This window comes from Eucyclogobius newberryi, unplaced genomic scaffold (genome assembly GCF_026437365.1).
Source record: "Eucyclogobius newberryi isolate DKJ021-1_F unplaced genomic scaffold, fEucNew1.0.hap1 SCAF_19, whole genome shotgun sequence".
Classification (NCBI taxonomy): domain Eukaryota; kingdom Metazoa; phylum Chordata; class Actinopteri; order Gobiiformes; family Gobiidae; genus Eucyclogobius; species Eucyclogobius newberryi.
In genome coordinates, this window is record NW_027315823.1 from 3,194,465 (window position 1) to 3,221,008 (window position 26,544).

The 26,544-nt window shown below is 47.6% G+C and overlaps 2 protein-coding genes across 2 annotated transcripts in view; both read right to left on the reverse strand.

Annotated features, from left to right (window-relative positions):
- Window positions 1–16,762, reverse strand: part of nfkb1 (nuclear factor of kappa light polypeptide gene enhancer in B-cells 1) — a 50,297-nt gene extending 33,535 nt beyond the window's left edge. Inside the window, exons 1-3 of the mRNA XM_072451456.1 lie at window positions 16,706–16,762; window positions 6,606–6,651; window positions 4,614–4,695 (exon numbers count right to left, since the gene is read on the reverse strand). Coding sequence (XP_072307557.1) covers window positions 4,614–4,695; window positions 6,606–6,651; window positions 16,706–16,734 — 157 coding nt within the window. The 5' untranslated portion in view covers window positions 16,735–16,762. The remainder of the gene's footprint in view (window positions 1–4,613; window positions 4,696–6,605; window positions 6,652–16,705) is intronic.
- A 9,452-nt stretch (window positions 16,763–26,214) lies between these two features.
- The window catches only part of LOC140365180 (diacylglycerol kinase theta), a 53,122-nt gene continuing 52,792 nt past the window's right edge, over window positions 26,215–26,544 (reverse strand). Inside the window, exon 23 of the mRNA XM_072451447.1 lies at window positions 26,215–26,544. This exon is cut by the window's right edge and continues 1,839 nt beyond it. The gene's annotated coding sequence lies outside the window, so the exon portion shown is untranslated.

Here is a 26,544-nt window from a genome sequence, read left to right on the forward strand (position 1 = left end):
GGTGATCAGAACCTTACAACACAGAGCTCAAGGTGTGCCCACCAGCTCAGAGGGCAAGAAGAAAGAGGAAAAACATGTCCGTAATGCCCTCTCAGCCTGTGGTTACCTCGCTTGGGCTCTCAACAGAGTGAAGAGAACCAAGAAGCAGGAGAAAAGGGAAACTGAACAGAGAAGGAAGGGTGTCTCTATCCCTTATGTGTCTGGCCTCTCGGAAAAACTGCAGATATTTTTTAGACAACACGAAGTCCCTGTTTATTTTAAACCAGGAAACACTTTAAGACAAAAACTGGTTCACCCAAAGGACAAGTTGCCGACTCAAAAACAGAGCAATGTAGTTTATTCGATCCAATGCAGTGAAGAAAGTTGTAAAGAACGTTACATAGGTGAGACGAAACAGCCTCTACACAAGAGGCTTTATCAGCACAGAAGAAATACTAGTTCAGGACCACAGAGTGCCGTGCATCTCCACCTTGAAGCCTCTAATCACTCGTTTGAAGACGGTGATGTGAAGGTTTTAAGCAGGGAGAAAAGATGGTTTGAAAGAGGAGTTAAGGAAGCTATTTTTGTTAAAAAAGAAAGACTTTCTTTAAACAGAAATGGAGGGCTAAGGTTTAATCTTCCTGTTATTTATAATGGGTTACTGAACCCCTGGAAAGGTAGAGGACATTTAGATGCTAATCAGGTACTCAGGGTGGTTGAGCCAGGGTCTCACAAAGACAAAGAGGTTTCTAATAGCCCATTAAGATTCTGAATAGGCTAGCTCGGTAGATACAAGGGGGGAGTTTCTGTTGAAACAAACAACTCTTTCTACTTCAGGAAGGCTCCTCCCAATGGGCGGGTCTTACCACAGAACAGTATTAATATCGGAGTTCTCGACCTAAATTCTGTTATTGACAATGACTCTTGGATGAGAGTCGAAACGTCTATTTTTGCAAACTGAGTCCAGATGACTACAACTGAAGCTTTTTCTACTATAGTAGTGAAAGTAGTGTCAGTAGTGAAAGTAGTTACAGGGGAAGTGAGAGGCAAGAGGCAGCCAGTCATGTAACTCCACTTTCATTTCAACAATTTTCTGGTTTCAGAACTGGACCTGCAGTTTCTGCCTCAGAAACCACAACCAACTTTTCTTTATCAATTTATGGCTCTCAAATCCTCTTTCCTAAATATAGAGGATAACGGGTTCCACGGCAGGACAAAAAGTATAAATAAATTATGTGCAAATTAAGAGGACTAACCAAGGTAGCAAGACCAACAGACTTAAGCCAGGACTTTAACAGGTCCACACACATTTCAAGGTGAACTATGTAACTTTTCTGGAATCTTCCCCAGTATGGCATTTACCTGGCACATCTAGTATTTATTCCATAGAAACAAAGCACGGTGTATGTATGTATCTGGTTTAAGCATGAATGATTGGAATATACGAGGACTGAAGTAAATGTGAATCATGTGCACATTTGGCCCTAAACAAGGACTTAGGGCTATGCGTGTGAAGTGCATCCTGTTCTCCGCTCTCAGGTTCTGTGGTCGGCTGCAAAACTTCACCAAACATTAACCATTCTTATTCCGACAGACTTTACCTGACCGTCTTTGGTTAAATTTGGTTAAATATCAACAGTCAATCTGAATCCAGAGAGCACAGAATGGAAGTGGAACAATCATACTGGGCTTTCCATATCGTTGAAAATCGATCAAATCTCTCGCTCCCCATGTCTGAACTCTTCTGTAGATGATTCAGTCTGGGACCACCAAACTCTGACATGGTCCAATCAGGGTTTTTTTCTATTTCAGTGGGAAGAGCTCATTGGTCATTCAGAACCAAATCAAGCCTCATACACATTATACACATTGTACAATATTTACAGTGACCGAACAGTGAAACTTTCATGCATTCACGTCAACTGATTATAGATGACCATTCCTCTAGCAAGTGACCAGCTTTATGAGATCAAACTTTCTGAAAGATGAGGTAAACGTTTTTAAGTTTACTTTTATGTGAGAAAAAGCAGTTATTTTATTACTTGGTTTACGGATCCGCCGCACTTGGATTATTGATTTCTAAAATATAAATAAAATAAATTATCATAATTTTTTTTCTTCTATAAAGTACCGCCGTCAACGCAAAATAGCTTTAAATGAAGTATAAAAAGCGGTATTAAGTCAAAAGATAAGAGCGCGTGAAGCAATTGTACGGCAAAATCCTGCCCCGGCCCTGTGCACGGCCCCGGGAGAGCATGAGAAGACGCATGCGTCCGTTTCCCGTTCTGCTGCGCGCCTTTATATCGCAAATACACATTTTAAACCCGTTTATCACATTTTCTCCAGCGCTTTTTGCCGTGACTAAGACTGCACACTTAGAAGCGTCAGTTCTACCGATGCAAAACACGCTAAATCTACTGTTACACTCACCTGCGGGAAACCCGGAAGAAAAAGTCTTTTGAAATTGAAATTATATTTATATTTCGCCCGCCTGTTCAATATATTTCATTTAAAAATCCGTAAACTAAGTAATAAAATAACTGCAACCTAATAAATTAAAAAAAAATCGGATCTCTCCTTCACTCTGGAACTCTTCTTTTTCCCAAGGAGGTTTTTTGTAGTTTTTCCTGGCCGAGAAGGACAGAGGACTCTGGGACATCGTCCCTCGCCACCACAGACATTGTCTGACTCCATCGCCACCACAGACATTGTTGATTCATTTCTCACTGTGGCCCTCAGAGGCGACTGTTGTTGTGATTTTGGGCCTTACAAAAATAAATTGAATTGAATTGAATTAATAACGCATGAGAGTTTGAACTTGTTTCTCGTTTCTGATGTTGTGATTGGAGCTGACAAAAGGGATGGTACAATAAACAATATTACAATCTACATTTTGTATAATCGTGATAATCAGCAAACAAAGATTGTCATTTGACAACCAGATTGTGAAAAAAAGCTCCTTAGGCAAGAGTTTTTTAAATTGTTGTTTCACAGATTTTCCTTGGCATTTTTAAAAGGGGAGGACAGAATAAAAATAAAAATAAAATTGTATTTTCCCATTATCAAATCACATTTGTACAATCCAAAAGTCGGAGTTGGCCACGCTGAAGTTGAATTTAAACATAATTTTTATTCTAAATACATTTCTTGGGATTATTTATCTACATAATTATAGTTATATAGATATAGCTGCTGGAGTACATGGCAAAATATGTAAGAATACCAGAAACTGGCAAAGCCAAAATGATGCATTTGAATTTGTGAATTTAATCAATCGGATACTACAGAATGAGACTGTTTAACAATGTTAAACATGCATTTTGGCCCAACCTGATGGTAGATCAGAGCAAAGACATCACAGAGGACAATAAAACTGTATGTGTAACAGCCTGCACAGCTCAGGCTATTGTGGAGGCACTAACTAAAATATGTAAAATAAGTTTAACTCCAAGCAGGAAATGGACATGCAGAGAATGGTGACGCTGACCTCCGATGGCACCTCAATAATGCTGGGAAAGCACAAAGCTTTATTAAAGCTGCAAATACTTCACCTATCCATCAACATTGATGATGCCTGGAAAGATGTGCCTTTGATGCGTAATGTGGAAACTCTGTATATTCCACTTTCTCTAGATTCACTGTAAAAAGGGGAAAACTGAAAGAACTAGCAAAGATTCTTGAAGAGGATATATTTAGTGATGCTATCATGTCACCAAGCTATGCTGAGGAAAACACTGTGCTGGAAGAATACTACAAGAATCCAGTGATAACAGAGATCCAGTGGCAAATGACTGCTACAAGACGCTGACTGATTCAAAGTTCAAGGTCACTCTCACTGCTCTGGGAGATGTTTTAGGCGAGCTGGTAAAACTGTTGGTCTTTTCAAAGATGCAACTTGACAGTAAATGGAAGGACACGGCTTTAAAGGGATGAGAAGGATGTTCAGTGGAGTGACCGTGCCAAAGAGGTGATGAGGGCCTCATCAGGTGGAAGCAGAAATACCCGTGGGATTATTAGGTTTATTCGTAAACTCTGTGATCACTTGGATGCTTGTTTTTCAGAGGATGAATTAAAGGAGTGGTCTGCATTTCACACTGAGGCATTGAGCTCACTCATCCATTTTGAGTATGGATCAGCAGACATTGCTACACTGGCAAAGTAGTATGAGGCCATTCTCCACCACCCACATTCTGAGCAGGCCATAGACAGTGCAGTCCTAGTTTTGTCCTGCTATAGGCCTGGTTTAGTCCTAGTTTTGTCCTGCTATAAGCCTGGTTTAGTACTAGTTTTGTCCCGCTATAGGCCTGGTTTAGTCCTAGTTTTGTCCTGCTATAGGCTTGGTTTAGTCCTAGTTTCGTCCCACTATAGGCTGGTTTTGTCCTAGTTTTGTCCCGCTATAAGCCTGGTTTAGTCCTAGTTTCGTCCCACTATAGGCTGGTTTTGTCCTAGTTTTGTCCCGCTATAAGCCTGGTTTAGTCCTAGTTTCGTCCCGCTATAGGCCTGGTTTAGCCTTAGTCTCTTCCTGCTATAAGCCTGGTTTAGTCTTGGTTTGGTCCTGCTTTTGTCCTGACCTCTTTAATCTGACTTCTGTTGGAAGAAGAGGAAAGATTGAAGATGTGTGGGAGAATCCTGACCTGAGCGCATAGTCATGTTCTGGGTCAGGCCTGGGAAATGTTGGTAGTGCCAGTTTGGGTCTGTTGTGATCATATCGAACATCTGCAACACAAAGGGACATTATTACACAAACTACAGTACAAAGAGTTATCTACAACAGTGGTTCCCAACCTGAGGAGCGGAGTCAAGAATTGCAATTGCTATGTTTGCGCAATGGGTCAGGTCATAAAAATCTTTACTTGTGCAGTGTTTCCCCTCAACAGAGGAGACAATGGTGGTCCCACTAATCTAAGCCTCACACATGTGCAATTGCGCACGGCTCCAAAGAACTCTGCACACAGAAAATCTTCACTGCACACAAAATAAAACTAAACACATAAAATTGTATGTGATTCAGTGAGTGACAGACAAGGGTGAACTAGCATATATTTCCCGCGGGTCAAATGCTGCAGGATCAGGGGGATTTGCGTGGCCTCGTGTGAGAGCGGCCCTGTCCCAGAGAGCAGCGGGTCGCTGCAGAGTGGTGATACGGGGCAGTATGCTCGTGTATGCGTGTGTGCATGAGAGCGAGTGACCACTCGCTGTAACAGAGGACAGAGCAGGTGGAGATGAGAGGAGAGCTCTGCATCAGGTGGATGTATTATCACAGGACACTTTGACCTTTGACCATGTGAGTAGAACAACGCTGGCGTAACTTTATGAATGAGCGCGATGCGAGAGGCGTGGCCGCGATGCGAGAGGCGTGGCCGCGATGTGAGAGGCGTGGCCGCAATGCAAGAGGCGTGGCAGCGATGCAATCTGATTGAGCTTTTTGGTGTCATACATTTCTCCCTCTGAACAGTTTCAGTGGGATGAGTTCAGTTTATTTATCTATATAAAGACTGTATCGATACGGAGTCACAGTATCGATATTTATTTATTTATTTATTTTTAAATTATTATTATTTATTTTTTGTAGATTTTTCTGGCCCGTAGGCTTCAAACGAGGTGGTACAGTACTTTTGATCTGCTGTTTGTGCTGCTCCTCTGGGCCGAGGTGAGAAGGAGCTGTGGACCTGATCAGAAGCTGTGCAGAAGATGCTGCTGCAGCATGTTCAGACCAATTGTTTGGCAAGAAACATGCAATACTTTACTAGAATGTGTTCCTTATATTTATATTTGGATCAGTTGGTTGAATGTATGAAGTTATTAGAGCAGAATGGATCAGGAACATGAAATTTCATACATTTTCTTATCCAGAGTGACTCCTATTCCTATAAAACAATCTCAACATATGGCAAGGCAAGAAATCCTGAGTCCAATTCAAAACTATACAACCATCAAAAGAAAAAAAAAGAGGTTGGGGTTTACCTAAAAATTACTTTCAGCTCAGATCAGAGCCTTGCTGTGCTGGTGTGACCCAGAATATGAAGCTCAATGGAAACATATTGAGATTAATGTTGTGCTGGGGGTTCTGTCTGATCATCAAATCAAATCAATACTGATCTGTGCTTACAACATGGAAAGAGCAAATCTAACCAAACAAAAATATTAAACTGGTTGGATTACCAATTAGAACTGACCTGAGATTCCGGGTCTGGATTACAAAAGGTTTCAAAGTTTTTCACGAGATTGTAAAAGATAATGAGCGAGTCGGTCTCAGACTGTGCTGTACAGCTGAAGGGCTTCCAGCTCGGGCTGCAACAATTACTCGTGAAAATAGAGTCATTCGATTACAAAAAAGCTTTGATTATTATTCGATGATTAATTTAATTTACATGTTTAATTAAAAACACTAAAGTCCCTGTGGGATTTTAGGGACTGAACAAGTGCTTTGGGTCATTTGAGATTTTCCTTGCGAGCCCGAGTGTTGTTTCCTCTAAAATTGCTTGCAAAGATGGTCATGGCTGCCAATCATTTTCATGGCTACACTGAAGAGCTTAAGTAGATTTATTTGTCCTTCACGGCTAATATAATATGTTTAAAGGCTTTTAAAAGTGAATACATCTCCTTTTAAATAAACAGAAGCTTACCTGGGAGGGAGGGTGGAGGTAAGGGTCATCTGAAGCCATCTTTACTCTATAAAAGACACACATAAAAACAAACAAATACAGTACTTTAGTGCAAGGTTGCTTTGATCACGTCTAATTTTAGTGAATTAAATGTCAAATTAAAATTCAGTCTAAACATGCAAAAGCTCAGAAAAAATAAATTAAATCCGACTGAAATCTCAAAGCTGTTTCATGAACAGTTTTGAATTAGTGAACAAGCTCTAACCACTGAGCCACTGTCACCCCAATACATTATTTTACACTGGTTTGTACCTTTTACAATAAAAGACCAGACTTATTCAGTCCACATTTTTTACTTTATACATTTTTTGTTTCATTATTGCAGCAAAAGTGATGACAAAATAAATCAGAATCAGAATCAGAAAAGGGTTTATTGCCATTTGTCAATAAACTAAATTCAGAGACATAGAAACTTGTCCTGGTGATTCATGCAACACAAACAACAAAACATTGAACAATGAATACTGAACGGCATAATCTGTACAAGTGACAGTGCCGTGAGTGAAAGTGCTTAAGAAGTGTTCATGAGTTCAACGGCAGAGGGGAAGAAACTGTTCTTGTGACGGGAGGTTCTGGTCCGAATGGACCGTAGCCTCCTGCCTGAGGGGAGTGGCCTCCTGCCTGAGGGGAGTGGCCTCCTGCCTGAGGGGAGTGGCCTCCTGCCTGAGGGGAGTGGCCTCCTGCCTGAGGGGAGTGGCTCACATAGTCCGTGTCCAGGTTGGGACGGGTCGGCTGTGATCGAGCTGCTCGTCCCAGAGCCCTGGAAACGTGCATATGAGACAAATAGAAGAGCTACTTGGACCATTTGCAGTGGGCCTACTTTCCCTGAGGACTGTTTGACCCATTGGCTTCATTAGACGGGATAGTATAGAGAGAAATGGGGATGAGAGCGGGGAAGGACACTGCGGCGCGGTCATCTGCCAGCCACTCGTCTTTTTGGTAAAGTAAACAGTAGTAAAAGTGTGTCGAGTGTTGCCATGTGGTTTTTTCATGCCCTTATTGAAAGCACACGTCATTATAATGATGAGTTTGCATGTTCTCCCCGTGTCTGGGTGGGGTTTCCTCTTACGTCACTGTCACTATGAATAAGCAAAAGGCTCAGTTGTGGTTGTAGTTCCTTTTTAAACCAGTAAGTGCGCAGGGTACATACATTACCTTTAAGAAATAAGATGAATATTGTTTATGGAGCAAACAGTAAAGACAGTAAATTAAGGCAGAATAAAGCAGAATAAAGCGGAATAAAGCAGAATATTTATATAAATATAATTTATTTATTATTTCCCTCGTTCAGGCTGAGCCCATCTGAAATGACGACATCCTCAAATTAAAATCGAAAGCATTAACTATTGTCCAACTCTGAAGCTATTGCTTAAGTCTTACATTATACTGGAGACTTTCTGTGGCAATCTCAGCAGAACAAAACGTTTAAATAAAAAAAGCAAGACAACAAATAAGGTTTGTATTGTAGTAAATTAATTAAATTGGGGAAAAAATATGTTTTATAAGGTTTAGATTCTAACATATCTAAAAACTCAAATCAGTCAGTTTATTGTAAAGGACCTTTAAGTCTAGACATCTAAATATACAGATACTAGAAAGAGGGCACTTTAACACTCCTACTTTGGGTTTGTTGGTCAGATCTGTGAAAACAGAGTCTCCTCTGTCGACAGAAGCAGCATGAACCATGTATAATCCAGCGAGTTTCAGTCTGAACACCACTAATTCAACTTTATCCCACAAAACCGCTCAAGGCTGCCACGCTTTATTAACCGCTCCATATTGACTTATGATTACAAAATTATTTCATACTAAGAATATGAAGAAGAAGAAGAATATAGCATTATGTTAGACAATATTAATTTCGATCGAACAACAATGAGATAAACAACCACTAATTTAGATCAATTGTCTCGGCCTTTTGGAGGAAAGAGCAACACAAAGTGGAAGAAAACGTATACATTCTTTTTTTTTTTAATACAAAACTGAAAAGTACAAAAGTACCCAGTGGAGCCCGTGCCCGCTGCTGCCTCCTTTTGCTCCATCAAAGAAGGGTGCGGGGCGTCTCAGTGCGGGGCGTCAGGCTGCAGCTCCAAGTCTGCACATTTATACTCTCATTGAGCCTCACACGGTGGACAGAGCTGGCAGATGGCCTCACTCGTCATGTTGCCTTTAACTTGTGATCCATGTGAAATGTTAAAGAAACGTGTTGCGTGTCAGAATCACATCTAACAACACGAGTATGAGGCAGATTGTCAAAAAATACTAAGTAACAAAAAGCTTGGGCTTTGTAGAACATCTTAGACTCTAAACTAGTCCCACAGCACTTGTTTTCTCACTCTGCTGTTCAGGATCAGGGGCGTTCAGCCTCAGTCACCTCAGGGTCACCTCAGGGTCACCTCAGGGTCACCTCAGGGTCACCTCAGGGTCGGCCTGTCCCAGCTCCCCTCATGCTCTGTTCTCATGCTCGGGTTAGTGCTTTAGGACCCCTTTAAGTCAGAAGCCTGGATCCTGCAGGATCCAGGCTCCTGCAGGGGTCTTCCCCGGGGCATCTTCCTGGGCATTAGGGTTGTGTTCAAAATATCGATACGGCGATATATCGTCACGGACTCCGTATTGATACGCATACCCGTCACAGTATTGATATTTTTTTCATTTAAAAAATAATTATTTTTGTGGCCTGTAGGCTTCAAACGAGGTGGAATAGTACTTTTGATCTGCTGTTTGTGCTGTGCTGCTCTGGGTCAAGGTGAGAAGGAGCTGTGGACCTGATCAGAAGCTGATCTGTGCAGAAGATGCTGCTGCAGCATGGTGACGAGTGCTTGCCCTTATGACGCGGTCTTGCCCCACCGCCCGTCAGTTTGGAGATTGGAGGAAAGGAGATAGTCTGTAATATAGCTAAACACTGCGGGAATCAATCAAAAAAATACTCTGGGTACATATATGAAGCACAAATAGCAATGTAAGAAGGTTAAATAATTAATCTATCTATCTATCTATCTATATCTATATCTATATATATATATATATATATATATATATATATATATATATATAGATATAAATATATAGATATATATATATATATATATATATAGATATAGATATAGATATATATATATAGATATAGATATAGATATATAGATTCCGATAGTTTTTTTCCGATTTCTCAGATTCCATCCGATTCGCTCCGATTTCGATCCGATTTCGATTCGATCCGGGGGTTAATGTTATTAAAAATGAAACATGTATTTGAACCGTTTCCTTCACTTCATGACTGTGTAGAGAAGCAACATATTAAAACTAGTATTATATCAATATTAAACAGCAAATCTTACAAGTATTGGTAGTTACTGATGGAAGACTGATAAAAAGGTTAAGGGTCAATCTACCTTCAAGAAAGATAATCCAGGAGTCCTGAATTATCTTCCTTGAAGGTAGATTGAAGTTCACTGAGGGAAATGTAGAAAATAATTTTTATTTAAAAAAAAAAAAAAAAAACGATCTTGGACGTACGAATCGATAATCGGTCATTAATATGCGAATCGATTGAAAATCGATTATTTCAACCCAGCTCTAATATATATATATATATATATATATATATATATATATATATATATATATATATATATATATATATATATATATATATATATATATATATATATATATATATATATATATATATATATATATATATATATATATATTTATATATATATATATATAATATATATATATATATATATATATATATATATATATATATATAATATATATATATATATATATATATATATATTTCTTTTTTTTGCAGCAGCAGCAGTTCTACTGCAGAGCCCCGGTTTATCTGAAACATGCTCTGTCAAAGCACAACGTGTGAAAACAGTAAATAACAACTTCCTCAATGATTTGGTGTAAATGTAACATGTGTAAGGACCATACAGTGTCAGACCGCTGTGAGCGACAGGTACGTCAGACCGCTGTGAGTGACAGGTACGTCAGACCGCTGTGAGCGACAGGTACGTCAGACCGCTGTGAGCGACAGGTACGTCAGACCGCTGTGAGCGACAGGTACGTCAGACCGCTGTGAGTGACAGGTACGTCAGACCGCTGTGAGTGACAGGTACGTCAGACCGCTGTGAGGGACAGGTACGTCAGACCGCTGTGAGTGACAGGTACGTCAGACCGCTGTGAGCGACAGGTACGTCAGACCGCTGTGAGCGACAGGTACGTCAGACCGCTGTGAGTGACAGGTACGTCAGACCGCTGTGAGTGACAGGTACGTCAGACCGCTGTGAGCGACAGGTACGTCAGACCGCTGTGAGTGACAGGTACGTCAGACCGCTGTGAGGGACAGGTACGTCAGACCGCTGTGAGTGACAGGTACGTCAGACCGCTGTGAGCGACAGGTACGTCAGACCGCTGTGAGCGACAGGTACGTCAGACCGCTGTGAGCGACAGGTACGTCAGACCGCTGTGAGCGACAGGTACGTCAGACCGCTGTGAGCGACAGGTACGTCAGACCGCTGTGAGCGACAGGTACGTCAGACCGCTGTGAGTGACAGGTACGTCAGACCGCTGTGAGTGACAGGTACGTCAGACCGCTGTGAGTGACAGGTACGTCAGACCGCTGTGAGCGACAGGTACGTCAGACCGCTGTGAGCGACAGGTACGTCAGACCGCTGTGAGCGACAGGTACGTCAGACCGCTGTGAGTGACAGGTACGTCAGACCGCTGTGAGTGACAGGTACGTCAGACCGCTGTGAGGGACAGGTACGTCAGACCGCTGTGAGTGACAGGTACGTCAGACCGCTGTGAGCGACAGGTACGTCAGACCGCTGTGAGCGACAGGTACGTCAGACCGCTGTGAGTGACAGGTACGTCAGACCGCTGTGAGTGACAGGTACGTCAGACCGCTGTGAGCGACAGGTACGTCAGACCGCTGTGAGTGACAGGTACGTCAGACCGCTGTGAGGGACAGGTACGTCAGACCGCTGTGAGTGACAGGTACGTCAGACCGCTGTGAGTGACAGGTACGTCAGACCGCTGTGAGGGACAGGTACGTCAGACCGCTGTGAGTGACAGGTACGTCAGACCGCTGTGAGCGACAGGTACGTCAGACCGCTGTGAGCGACAGGTACGTCAGACCGCTGTGAGCGACAGGTACGTCAGACCGCTGTGAGCGACAGGTACGTCAGACCGCTGTGAGCGACAGGTACGTCAGACCGCTGTGAGCGACAGGTACGTCAGACCGCTGTGAGTGACAGGTACGTCAGACCGCTGTGAGTGACAGGTACGTCAGACCGCTGTGAGTGACAGGTACGTCAGACCGCTGTGAGTGACAGGTACGTCAGACCGCTGTGAGTGACAGGTACGTCAGACCGCTGTGAGTGACAGGTACGTCAGACCGCTGTGAGTGACAGGTACGTCAGACCGCTGTGAGTGACAGGTACGTCAGACCGCTGTGAGCGACAGGTACGTCAGACCGCTGTGAGCGACAGGTACGTCAGACCGCTGTGAGTGACAGGTACGTCAGACCGCTGTGAGTGACAGGTACGTCAGACCGCTGTGAGCGACAGGTACGTCAGACCGCTGTGAGTGACAGGTACGTCAGACCGCTGTGAGCGACAGGTACGTCAGACCGCTGTGAGCGACAGGTACGTCAGACCGCTGTGAGCGACAGGTACGTCAGACCGCTGTGAGTGACAGGTACGTCAGACCGCTGTAAGCGACAGGTACGTCAGACCGCTGTGAGCGACAGGTACGTCAGACCGCTGTGAGTGACAGGTACGTCAGACCGCTGTGAGCGACAGGTACGTCAGACCGCTGTGAGCGACAGGTACGTCAGACCGCTGTGAGCGACAGGTACGTCAGACCGCTGTGAGCGACAGGTACGTCAGACCGCTGTGAGTGACAGGTACGTCAGACCGCTGTGAGTGACAGGTACGTCAGACCGCTGTGAGTGACAGGTACGTCAGACCGCTGTGAGCGACAGGTACGTCAGACCGCTGTGAGTGACAGGTACGTCAGACCGCTGTGAGTGACAGGTACGTCAGACCGCTGTGAGTGACAGGTACGTCAGACCGCTGTGAGCGACAGGTACGTCAGACCGCTGTGAGCGACAGGTACGTCAGACCGCTGTGAGCGACAGGTACGTCAGACCGCTGTGAGTGACAGGTACGTCAGACCGCTGTGAGTGACAGGTACGTCAGACCGCTGTGAGGGACAGGTACGTCAGACCGCTGTGAGCGACAGGTACGTCAGACCGCTGTGAGCGACAGGTACGTCAGACCGCTGTGAGTGACAGGTACGTCAGACCGCTGTGAGTGACAGGTACGTCAGACCGCTGTGAGTGACAGGTACGTCAGACCGCTGTGAGGGACAGGTACGTCAGACCGCTGTGAGTGACAGGTACGTCAGACCGCTGTGAGTGACAGGTACGTCAGACCGCTGTGAGGGACAGGTACGTCAGACCGCTGTGAGTGACAGGTACGTCAGACCGCTGTGAGTGACAGGTACGTCAGACCGCTGTGAGTGACAGGTACGTCAGACCGCTGTGAGTGACAGGTACGTCAGACCGCTGTGAGCGACAGGTACGTCAGACCGCTGTGAGCGACAGGTACGTCAGACCGCTGTGAGTGACAGGTACGTCAGACCGCTGTGAGTGACAGGTACGTCAGACCGCTGTGAGCGACAGGTACGTCAGACCGCTGTGAGTGACAGGTACGTCAGACCGCTGTGAGCGACAGGTACGTCAGACCGCTGTGAGCGACAGGTACGTCAGACCGCTGTGAGCGACAGGTACGTCAGACCGCTGTGAGTGACAGGTACGTCAGACCGCTGTGAGTGACAGGTACGTCAGACCGCTGTGAGTGACAGGTACGTCAGACCGCTGTGAGTGACAGGTACGTCAGACCGCTGTGAGCGACAGGTACGTCAGACCGCTGTGAGTGACAGGTACGTCAGACCGCTGTGAGTGACAGGTACGTCAGACCGCTGTGAGTGACAGGTACGTCAGACCGCTGTAAGCGACAGGTACGTCAGACCGCTGTGAGCGACAGGTACGTCAGACCGCTGTGAGCGACAGGTACGTCAGACCGCTGTGAGTGACAGGTACGTCAGACCGCTGTGAGCGACAGGTACGTCAGACCGCTGTGAGCGACAGGTACGTCAGACCGCTGTGAGCGACAGGTACGTCAGACCGCTGTGAGTGACAGGTACGTCAGACCGCTGTGAGTGACAGGTACGTCAGACCGCTGTGAGTGACAGGTACGTCAGACCGCTGTGAGTGACAGGTACGTCAGACCGCTGTGAGCGACAGGTACGTCAGACCGCTGTGAGTGACAGGTACGTCAGACCGCTGTGAGTGACAGGTACGTCAGACCGCTGTGAGTGACAGGTACCCTCCAGCAGAGGTCTCTATGGAACATCATCATCTAAACTTCCACAGCCTTTACTTATGTTCAGCTCTTGAGCACATGGTCAAACGTCCCTTGTCTCTCCAATAACATGAGGTTTACTCCGGTCAGGACAGATTCATTGGTCTGACCAAGGACTGCAGAAAGTAACATGCTGATTCCACATGAAGCAGCTGCGCTTGCACCGCGCACTGCGCATTACGTACGCAGCCGCTGAAGTGAATGAAGGCAGTTCCACATCCTGTGAATGCACTGCACAGTTCTGCGCCACAACTCGATTTGCTTGTGTGCACGAGACTGGATCAAGCTCCAAGGTTCAGAACACACCAAACAGGAAAGAGAACGTGAACAACGTGGACTTTCAAATACACTCTGCACAGACTTTATTATGTCTGTGTCTGTTAGACTTATGATTGACAAACTAAAACACCAACAGTATAAAACTTTTATTGGACACCGGAGTTATCTGCACTCCTACTTAAAATAAATGGCTAATTTGGTTTTAATTTAGGTCTTTTATTCACAAACTCGGTTCTACGCACATGCGTTTGGGTTAAGGCTCATGAGCACATGGTGCTACGCCCCTTGTCTCTCCAATAACATGCGGTTTACTCAAACGCACATGCGTTTGGGTTAAGCTCCTTGGGGCTTCGATAGCCGTCCAAAAAGCGAGGGTTTGTGCCCGAGGATCAGGGTGACGGAGGCACCACTCTGAAATACTCTGTACCTAAAGAAAGTGTTTTTTCCAAGTCTTTTGTGGTCATGATGCTCTTCAGAGACAGGATGATGAGACGGAGGGTTTGCCCTGTACAGTTTGTAGGAGCAATGATTTTGAGGTTGTTAACAATCTCTGCAGTTCTAAGAAACTCATTAGATCCATGACTCATCATTTACTCACTATATACTATAATATATTTGAAAAATACATCTCAAAGCGCTACAGTTAGTCAAGATCACACAGGACAACACAGGACATGGCAACAAAACATATCAATCAAAACGTGTGTTTTACAGTGAACAGCAGAAGACCAAATATATCCTTACTACTATTATCATTACTATTACTATTATCATTACTATTACTATTATCATTACTATTACTATTATCATTACTATTATTATTATTATTATCATTACTATTACTATTATCATTACTATTACTATTATCATTACTATTATTATTATCATTACTATTACTATAGATATACTATTATCATTACTATTATTAGTATTATCATTACTATTACTATTATCATTACTATTACTATTATCATTACTATTATTATTATTATCATTACTATTACTATTATCATTACTATTACTATTATCATTACTATTATTATTATTATTATCATTACTATTACTATTATCATTACTATTACTATTATCATTACTATTATTATTATTATCATTACTATTACTATTATCATTACTATTACTATTATCATTACTATTATTATTATCATTACTATTACTATTATCATTACTATTACTATTATCATTACTATTACTATTATCATTACTATTACTATTACTATTATCATTACTATTACTATTATCATTACTATTACTATTATCATTACTATTATTATTATTATCATTACTATTACTATTATCATTACTATTACTATTATCATTACTATTACTATTATTATTATCATTACTATTACTATTATCATTACTATTACTATTATCATTACTATTATTATTATTATCATTACTATTACTATTATCATTACTATTACTATTATCATTACTATTATTATTATTATCATTACTATTACTATTATCATTACTATTACTATTATCATTACTATTACTATTATTATTACTATTATTACTATTATTATTATTACTATTATTATTATTATAGACGCAACTTATTTTTGAAGCAGCAAAGTTACTACCATTCACACATACTTTTTTATTTATACAGTAAATACTTCAGTACTTTAACTTAGGTAATTATTTGACTTGTATTTGAGAAGTAATGTTTTGTAATGAAATGTAGTACTTCTGGATATTAAAGTACACAAAGTTATTCATAAATTATAGTTGCTTTAGGGACTTATTTGACTGTATATCGTTGCTCACTGTAAGTTTTTGGTGTTTTTATTGTTTTCTTCTGTGTTTTTTCAGTCTGTGAAAGGTAAAATGTACTTAATTACTTACTATTCATCAATAATTGTGTCAGTAATATTGTATCTTCTATAATTGCATGTGACATTTGGTGTTACAGAGTACTAACTATGTAATACTGGTCAAGTTTGAAAAGAACAAAGTGTTGAAGGCTGATATGACAGCAATGGTCTGATATTTGATATTGGTAAATGGTAAATATTTGTATTGCAGTATTTGAGATGAGACAAATACATAAAGTGTCCAATGAGGAAATGAGTGAGCAGTACAACAAAGCGCTGAGCCAGACTTCACTTCACTGTAACCGCGTAACAACCGGTCATTACGGCCACGTTCACGCTCCAAACGCGACCGAATCCACGTCTTTCCGCGCCCACGACGGGCCCCGCGGCCGGACCTACCTCTGCGTCACGTCCAACGAGTCAGAAACATGAAGTGAGTCCCGAAAAGGCGCAGCGAAGTAGTCCGAGCGCGCTCCGCCGCCGCCGCAGAGCCATTTACCGTAAAGTGCCGTGTGTGGCGTGCGTCATGACGTCAGCGCGCGTGGAGGACAGCGACTTCTGGGTGGAGGTGTTTTTTTTTTTTGGCGCGGAAGAGGCGGAGGCGGAGGAGGCGGGGCGGGAGCGGGGGGGGGGGGGGGGGGGGGGCGTGGTGAGAGCGAGGGGCGGGGAGGGGAGACCATTGGTGAGACCAGACCATGGGGGAGACCATGAGGAGACCAGACTGTGGGGGAGACCAGACCATGGGGGAGACCATGAGGAGACCAGACTGTGGGGGAGACCAGACCATGGGGGAGACCATGAGGAGACCAGACTGTGGGGGAGACCAGACCATGGGGGAGACCATGAGGAGACCAGACTGTGGGGGAGACCAGACCATGGGGGAGACCATGAGGAGACCAGACTGTGGGGGAGACCAGACCATGGGGGAGACCATGAGGAGACCAGACTGTGGGGGAGACCAGACCATGGGGGAGACAATGAGGAGACCAGACTGTGGGGGAGACCAGACCATGGGGGAGACCATGAGGAGACCAGACTGTGGGGGAGACCATGAGGAGACCAGACTGTGGGGGAGACCAGACCATGGGGGAGACCATGAGGAGACCAGACTGTGGGGGAGACCAGACCATGGGGGAGACCATGAGGAGACCAGACTGTGGGGGAGACCAGACCATGGGGGAGACAATGAGGAGACCAGACTGTGGGGGAGACCAGACCATGGGGGAGACCATGAGGAGACCAGACTGTGGGGGAGACCAGACCATGGGGGAGACCATGAGGAGACCAGACTGTGGGGGAGACCAGACCATGGGGGAGACCATGAGGAGACCAGACTGTGGGGGAGACCAGACCATGGGGGAGACCATGAGGAGACCAGACTGTGGGGGAGACCAGACCATGGGGGAGACCATGAGGAGACCAGACTGTGGGGGAGACCATGAGGAGACCAGACTGTGGGGGAGACCAGACCATGGGGGAGACCATGAGGAGACCAGACTGTGGGGGAGACCAGACCATGGGGGAGACCATGAGGAGACCAGACTGTGGGGGAGACCAGACCATGGGGGAGACCATGAGGAGACCAGACTGTGGGGGAGACCAGACCATGGGGGAGACCATGAGGAGACCAGACTGTGGGGGAGACCAGACCATGGGGGAGACCATGAGGAGACCAGACTGTGGGGGAGACCAGACCATGGGGGAGACCATGAGGAGACCAGACCGTGGGGGAGACCAGACCATGGGGGAGACCATGAGGAGACCAGACTGTGGGGGAGACCAGACCATGGGGGAGACCATGGGGGAGACCGTGGGTGAGACCATGGGGGAGACCGGACCATGGGGGAGACCATGGGGAAGACCGGACCATGGGGGAGACCATGAGGAGATCAGACCGTGGGGGAGACCAGACCGTGGGGGAGACCAGACCATGGGAGAGACCATGAGGAGATCAGACCATGAGGAGACCAGACCGTGGGGGAGACCAGACCATGGGGGAGACCGTGGGTGAGACCATGGGGGAGACCATGAGGAGACCAGACTGTGGGGGAGACCAGACCATGGGGGAGACCATGAGGCGACCAGACTGTGGGGGAGACCAGACCATGGGGGAGACCATGAGGAGACCAGACCGTGGGGGAGACCAGACCATGGGGGAGACCATGAGGAGACCAGACCGTGGGGGAGACCAGACCATGGGAGAGACCATGAGGAGACCAGACCGTGGGGGAGATTAGACCGTGGGGGAGACCATGAGGAGACCAGACTGTGGGGGAGACCAGACCATGGGGGAGACCATGAGGAGACCAGACTGTGGGGGAGACCATGAGGAGACCAGACTGTGGGGGAGACCAGACCATGGGGGAGACCATGAGGAGACCAGACTGTGGGGGAGACCAGACCATGGGGGAGACCATGAGGAGACCAGACTGTGGGGGAGACCAGACCATGGGGGAGACAATGAGGAGACCAGACTGTGGGGGAGACCAGACCATGGGGGAGACCATGAGGAGACCAGACTGTGGGGGAGACCAGACCATGGGGGAGACCATGAGAAGACCAGACTGTGGGGGAGACCATGAGGAGACCAGACTGTGGGGGAGACCAGACCATGGGGGAGACCATGAGGAGACCAGACTGTGGGGGAGACCAGACCATGGGGGAGACCATGAGGAGACCAGACTGTGGGGGAGACCATGAGGAGACCAGACTGTGGGGGAGACCAGACCATGGGGGAGACCATGAGGAGACCAGACTGTGGGGGAGACCAGACCATGGGGGAGACCATGAGGAGACCAGACTGTGGGGGAGACCAGACCATGGGGGAGACAATGAGGAGACCAGACTGTGGGGGAGACCAGACCATGGGGGAGACCATGAGGAGACCAGACTGTGGGGGAGACCAGACCATGGGGGAGACCATGAGGAGACCAGACTGTGGGGGAGACCAGACCATGGGGGAGACCATGAGGAGACCAGACTGTGGGGGAGACCAGACCATGGGGGAGACCATGAGGAGACCAGACCGTGGGGGAGACCAGACCATGGGGGAGACCATGAGGAGACCAGACTGTGGGGGAGACCAGACCATGGGGGAGACCATGGGGGAGACCGTGGGTGAGACCATGGGGGAGACCGGACCATGGGGGAGACCATGAGGAGATCAGACCGTGGGGGAGACCAGACCGTGGGGGAGACCAGACCATGGGAGAGACCATGAGGAGATCAGACTGTGGGGGAGACCAGACCGTGGGGGAGACCATGAGGAGACCAGACCGTGGGGGAGACCAGACCATGGGGGAGACCGTGGGTGAGACCATGGGGGAGACCATGAGGAGACCAGACTGTGGGGGAGACCAGACCATGGGGGAGACCATGGGGGAGACCGTGGGTGAGACCGGACCATGGGGGAGACCATGAGGAGACCAGACTGTGGGGGAGACCAGACCGTGGGGGAGACCATGAGGAGACCAGACTGTGGGGGAGACCAGACCGTGGGGGAGACCATGAGGAGACCAGACTGTGGGGGAGACCAGACCATGGGGGAGACCATGAGGAGACCAGACTGTGGGGGAGACCAGACCATGGGGGAGACCATGAGGAGACCAGACTGTGGGGGAGACCAGACCATGGGGGAGACCATGAGGAGACCAGACCGTGGGGGAGACCAGACCATGGGGGAGACCATGAGGAGACCAGACTGTGGGGGAGACCAGACCATGGGGGAGACCATGGGGGAGACCGTGGGTGAGACCATGGGGGAGACCGGACCATGGGGGAGACCATGGGGAAGACCGGACCATGGGGGAGACCATGAGGAGATCAGACCGTGGGGGAGACCAGACCGTGGGGGAGACCAGACCATGGGAGAGACCATGAGGAGATCAGACCATGAGGAGACCAGACCGTGGGGGAGACCAGACCATGGGGGAGACCGTGGGTGAGACCATGGGGGAGACCATGAGGAGACCAGACTGTGGGGGAGACCAGACCATGGGGGAGACCATGAGGCGACCAGACTGTGGGGGAGACCAGACCATGGGGGAGACCATGAGGAGACCAGACCGTGGGGGAGACCAGACCATGGGGGAGACCATGAGGAGACCAGACCGTGGGGGAGACCAGACCATGGGAGAGACCATGAGGAGACCAGACCGTGGGGGAGATTAGACCGTGGGGGAGACCATGAGGAGACCAGACTGTGGGGGAGACCAGACCATGGGAGAGACCATGAGGAGATCAGACCATGAGGAGACCAGACCATGGGGGAGACCATGGGGGAGACCATGGGGGAGACCATGGGGGAGACCGTGGGTGAGACCATGGGGGAGACCATGAGGAGATCAGACCGTGGGGGAGACCAGACCGTGGGGGAGACCAGACCGTGGGGGAGATCAGACCGTGGGGGAGACCAGACCGTGGGGGAGATCAGACCGTGGGGGAGACCAGACCATGGGGGAGACCATGAGGAGACCAGACCGTGGGGGAGACCAGACCATGGGAGAGACCATGAGGAGACCAGACCGTGGGGGAGACCAGACCATGGGGGAGACCATGAGGAGACCAGACCGTGGGGGAGACCAGACCATGGGAGAGACCATGAGGAGACCAGACCGTGGGGGAGACCAGACCATGGGGGAGACCATGAGGAGACCAGACTGTGGGGGAGACCAGACCATGGGAGAGACCATGAGGAGACCAGACCGTGGGGGAGACCAGACCATGGGAGAGACCATGAGGAGACCAGACTGTGGGGGAGACCAGACCATGGGGGAGACCATGAGGAGACCAGACTGTGAGGAGACGCAGGAGGAGTGCATCAAAACGTTGGTTTCCTTCGTCCTGTAAATTCCCCCTGACGTAGAGAGTGCAGAGATAGGACGAGAAGATGAGAGGGACCACTCTGAGATACACCTGGACCCCTGGGGCATGTCCAAGGGCCCGTCCAGGGGTCCAGGGGCCCGTCCAGGGGTCCAGGGAGGGACCTCCAACACAACCATGCAACTGGCGCAGGACCCCAACATAAAACATTTAAAAACTAGTTAAAAATATTAATTTCCATAGTTCATTGTGTTTTTATCTGATTTGACTTAAAAAAAAAATAATAATAATAAGTTTAATGTGGTCAAAAGTTTAAAATAGTATCCAAGTCAAATTGCGACCTCCAGCTTACAACCATTTACTCAAGTACATTTACCCAGTTACTTTTACATGAGTATTTTTTTGAATACTGTACTTTTCTGACTTTGACTGATGTTTTATTGCAGTAACTGTCTCTTAAGTCATAGTTTCTCTTCTGTGACATGAGCTTTATGTGACAAGATGAAATCATTTGAACATTTGTGGTTTTTTGCTCTGTTTCTTCAGATATGATTTAGTTTGGGTCCTTTTTGTGTCGGTCCCTTGAAAGTACCAGATTTGGATCATATTTTGTCCTTATAATTACATGAATCAAACATTATAAATCAGATTTCATTCTGACCCCAGTTTCCCCAAGAACCTGTGACTCTTGGATCAGAAACTAAACCAGTGTTAAAAGTGAATGTTTTATGATGTAGAATAAGAAAATACAGATTCATGTTCACGACACAGTTTTGTCCTCGTACAGAAGACATGTCCAAACTATGGCCCTCAGACCCATTTTTGTAAAAAATAATACTTTTTGTTGGTCTAAACAAAAAAAAGTATTATTTTTTTCTGTAAAATTGTAAAGATTCAATCATTTTGATGTTAATATTAATGTGTCAAGTCTTATTAAAGGTGGAGGCATCGAAACAATGTCAAAGTTTCAAATGATTCACTTTGTCATTCGACAAATTCTACATTTTCAGGTTGTTTGTGGCCCTCAGCTCCACGCGTGGCCCTCAGCTCCACGCGTGGCCCTCAGCTCCACGCGTGGCCCTCAGCTCCACGCGTGGCCCTCAGCTCCACGCGTGGCCCTCAGCTCCACGCGTGGCCCTCAGCTCCACGCGTGGCCCTCTGCTCCACGCGTGGCCCTCAGCTCCACGCGTGGCCCTCAGCTCCACGCGTGGCCCTCAGCTCCACGCGTGGCCCTCAGCTCCACGCGTGGCCCTCTGCTCCACGCGTGGCCCTCAGCTCCACGCGTGGCCCTCAGCTCCACGCGTGGCCCTCAGCTCCACGCGTGGCCCTCTGCTCCACACGTGGCCCTCAGCTCCACACGTGGCCCTCTGCTCCACACGTGGCCCTCAGCTCCACACGTGGCCCTCTGCTCCACACGTGGCCCTCAGCTCCACACGTGGCCCTCTGCTCCACACGTGGCCCTCAGCTCCACACGTGGCCCTCTGCTCCACACGTGGCCCTCTGCTCCACACGTGGCCCTCAGCTCCACACGTGGCCCTCTGCTCCACACGTGGCCCTCAGCTCCACACGTAGCCCTCTGCTCCACACGTGGCCCTCAGCTCCACACGTGGCCCTCTGCTCCACACGTGGCCCTCAGCTCCACACGTGGCCCTCAGCTCCACACGTGGCCCTCTGCTCCACACGTGGCCCTCAGCTCCACACGTGGCCCTCTGCTCCACATGTGGCCCTCCACACGTGGCCCTCTGCTCCACACGTGGCCCTCAGCTCCACACGTGGCCCTCTGCTCCACACGTGGCCCTCAGCTCCACACGTGGCCCTCAGCTCCACACGTGGCCCTCTGTTCCACACGTGGCCCTCAGCTCCAAACGTGGCCCTCAGCTCCACACGTGGCCCTCAGCTCCACACGTGGCCCTCTGCTCCACATGTGGCCCTCTGCATGTGGCCCTCTGCTCCACACGTGGCCCTCAGCTCCACACGTGGCCCTCTGCTCCACACGTGGCCCTCAGCTCCACACGTGGCCCTCTGCTCCACACGTGGCCCTCAGCTCCACACGTGGCCCTCTGCTCCACACGTGGCCCTCTGCTCCACACGTGGCCCTCAGCTCCACACGTGGCCCTCTGCTCCACACGTGGCCCTCAGCTCCACACGTGGCCCTCAGCTCCACACGTGGCCCTCAGCTCCACACGTGGCCCTCAGCTCCACACGTGGCCCTCTGCTCCACACGTGGCCCTCAGCTCCACACGTGGCCCTCAGCTCCACACGTGGCCCTCTGCTCCACACGTGGCCCTCAGCTCCACACGTGGCCCTCTGCTCCACATGTGGCCCTCCACACGTGGCCCTCTGCTCCACACGTGGCCCTCAGCTCCACACGTGGCCCTCTGCTCCACACGTGGCCCTCAGCTCCACACGTGGCCCTCAGCTCCACACGTGGCCCTCTGTTCCACACGTGGCCCTCAGCTCCAAACGTGGCCCTCAGCTCCACACGTGGCCCTCAGCTCCACACGTGGCCCTCTGCTCCACACGTGGCCCTCTGCTCCACACGTGGCCCTCAGCTCCACACGTGGCCCTCAGCTCCACACGTGGCCCTCTGCTCCACACGTGGCCCTCAGCTCCACACGTGGCCCTCAGCTCCACACGTGGCCCTCAGCTCCACATGTGGCCCTCAGCTCCACACGTGGCCCTCTGCTCCACACGTGGCCCTCAGCTCCACACGTGGCCCTCAGCTCCACACGTGGCCCTCAGCTCCACACGTGGCCCTCTGCTCCACACGTGGCCCTCAGCTCCACACGTGGCCCTCAGCTCCACACGTGGCCCTCAGCTCCACACGTGGCCCTCAGCTCCACACGTGGCCCTCTGCTCCACACGGCCCTCGGTGAATACATTTTGGACACTCCTGTCTCACAGAGACAAGAGGACTGGGTGGGCATCACTGGCACTGCCCTAAACTGGTTAAGGTCGTATCTGGAAGACAGGAAGTACTTTGTTGAAATTGGTAGCTGTGTCTCAGACCACATGACCCTGACCTGTGGAGTGCCCCAAGGGTCAGTCCTGGGTCCCCTTCTGTTCAACCTCTACATGCTGCCGTTGGGTCAGTTGATACGCAGTGAAAATGTGTCCTATCACAATTATGCAGACGACACTCAGATCTATGTTTCACTATCGGCAGGTGACTATGGACCAGTAGATTCACTCTGTCACTGCATCCAACAGATCAGTGTGTGGATGCAAAACAACTTTCTCCAGCTGAACTCAGACAAGACTGAAATAATCGTTTTTGGCCCACAGAAACAAAGAGAAAGTGTTAGCGTCACCTCCAGAGTCTCGCTCTAAAACCTACAAACCAAATTAGAAATCTGGGGGTAATAATGGACTCAGACTTGAACTTTAATAGCCACGTCAAATCAATAACATCAGCAGCTTTTTACCATCTAAAAAACATTGCCAAAATCAAAAATATAGTGTCAAAACCAGATTTGGAGAGACTTATCCACGCGTTTGTCTCCAGTAGATTAGACTGTAACGGCCTGCTCACTGGTCTCTCCAAACGAGTTGTAAATAAGGCACTGGTACAGCTGGCAGCCCGGTGTAAACGCTCTCTCTTCTTTCTCACACTTATTGTGCTTTATCTCCTATATTTTGTAAATATTGTTAGTATATTTTTTCTATTTTACTGTACGATAGGGATACGCGCTGGAATAGTTTTTTAATTCAACTGTTTTTGACTTTTTTCGGCTGGATTTGAGCGTTTTTCGTTGCGTTCGTTGTGTTGTGACGTGAGCTAGCTCCGAGCGAGCCCACCAGCCCCCCCCGCGCCCTCCGGCCGCGCTAAAGTACGGCGTGTCGTCGGTACACGTTTATATACAAGTTTATATGAAAGAGGAACTTCACGAACGATCGGGACACGCACTGGAATCGCTTTAAATTAACTTGTTTTGACTTTATTCGGCTGGATTGAGTGTTTTCGTCGTGTCGTGGCGATGTGTCTTGGCTCTGAGTCCCCCGGCTCCGGCCCCGCCCCCCGGCTCCGGCCCCGCCCCCCGGCTCCGGCCCCGCCCCCCGGGCGGCGCCGTACCGCGTTTACACAAAGGAGGAACTCATGAAACTGCGGAGAACAGTCGTCTTACCCGGAGATCGTCACGTTATCCCGTCGCAATACTGACCTAACCTAATACTGATGTGCAATTCTGTCGTATGTGCAATTACTGTGAAATTCATGTGCAATCTATGTGCTGTCGTGACACATATTCATGTGCAATTACCGTCGGGATCACATGCAATGTATTTATTTGTCTATGGGAGTTTTTATTTATTTATAGGAGATCTTCTACTGAAAGTGTTTTTCAGACTTCCTATAAGTGATCTTTTCTTCTGTTTCTACCTCTGTATCTACCTGCGTTGCACCAGTGAAATTTCCCCATGTGGGACAATAAAGGAATATCTTATCTTATCTTATCTTAAAACAGCTGCAGTACATCCAGAACGCTGCTGCTCGGGTCCTGACTAGAACCAGGAAGTATGATCACATTAGTCCTGTTCTCAGGTCTCTGCACTGGCTCCCTGTGGCTCAGAGAATAGACTTTAAAGCAGCTCTGCTTGTGTACAAGTCTCTCCATGGCCTAGCACCAAAGTACATCTTGGATATGTTAGTGCCATATGAACCATCTCAGACTCTGAGGACCTCAGGGACTGGCCTCCTGCTGGTGCCAGAGTCAGGACTAAACATGGGGAATCTGCGTTTCAGTTTTATGCAGCTAAAATCTGGAACAGTCTTCCTGAAGATGTGAGACAGGCTTCAACTCTGACAATGTTCAAATCTAAGCTAAAAACAGTTTTGTTTAGCTGTGCATATGACTGAAAGGATTTTTTCTTTGCACTCTTCTCTTTTGTTTGTGATTTTATTAGTTTAGAAAATCAGTTGGATTGATAATTTTTAATTTAGTTAATTTTATTGTATTTCTGTTTCTGTAATTTCTTTGTGATTTGAATGCATTTTTCCTGCTGTGAAGCACTTTGAATTGCCTTGTGTATGAAATGTGCTCTACAAATAAACTTGCCTTGCCTTGCCTTGCCTAAACCAGGTCTAAACAAGGACTAAACCAGGACTAAACCAGGACTAAACCAAGTCTAAACTAGGTCTAAACAAGGACTAAACCAAGTCTAAACCATATGAAACACAAACGGTCATGATTTCCATAGATTCCAGTTTATTAGAATTGTCACATTATGTTAATCACATTAATATTACACATTTTAACATTCAGATAAAACATAGACAAAACTAAAAAGAAAAAAACAGCACTTTTCTGCAAAAATATACATCTATTTCGTTTTTACCACTTCATGTAAAATAAATCCACATTTAGGCACGTAAAGGATGAGGCACTGCCCTGTAACGCTGAGTGGACTGAACCAGGACGAATCCTACTTCAAGTATTTGAAGTACTGCAGTAGTACGAGTACAATTTCTAAACCAGATTCATTGATCCACAACTAAATCATTATTTTGAGTGTAAACTT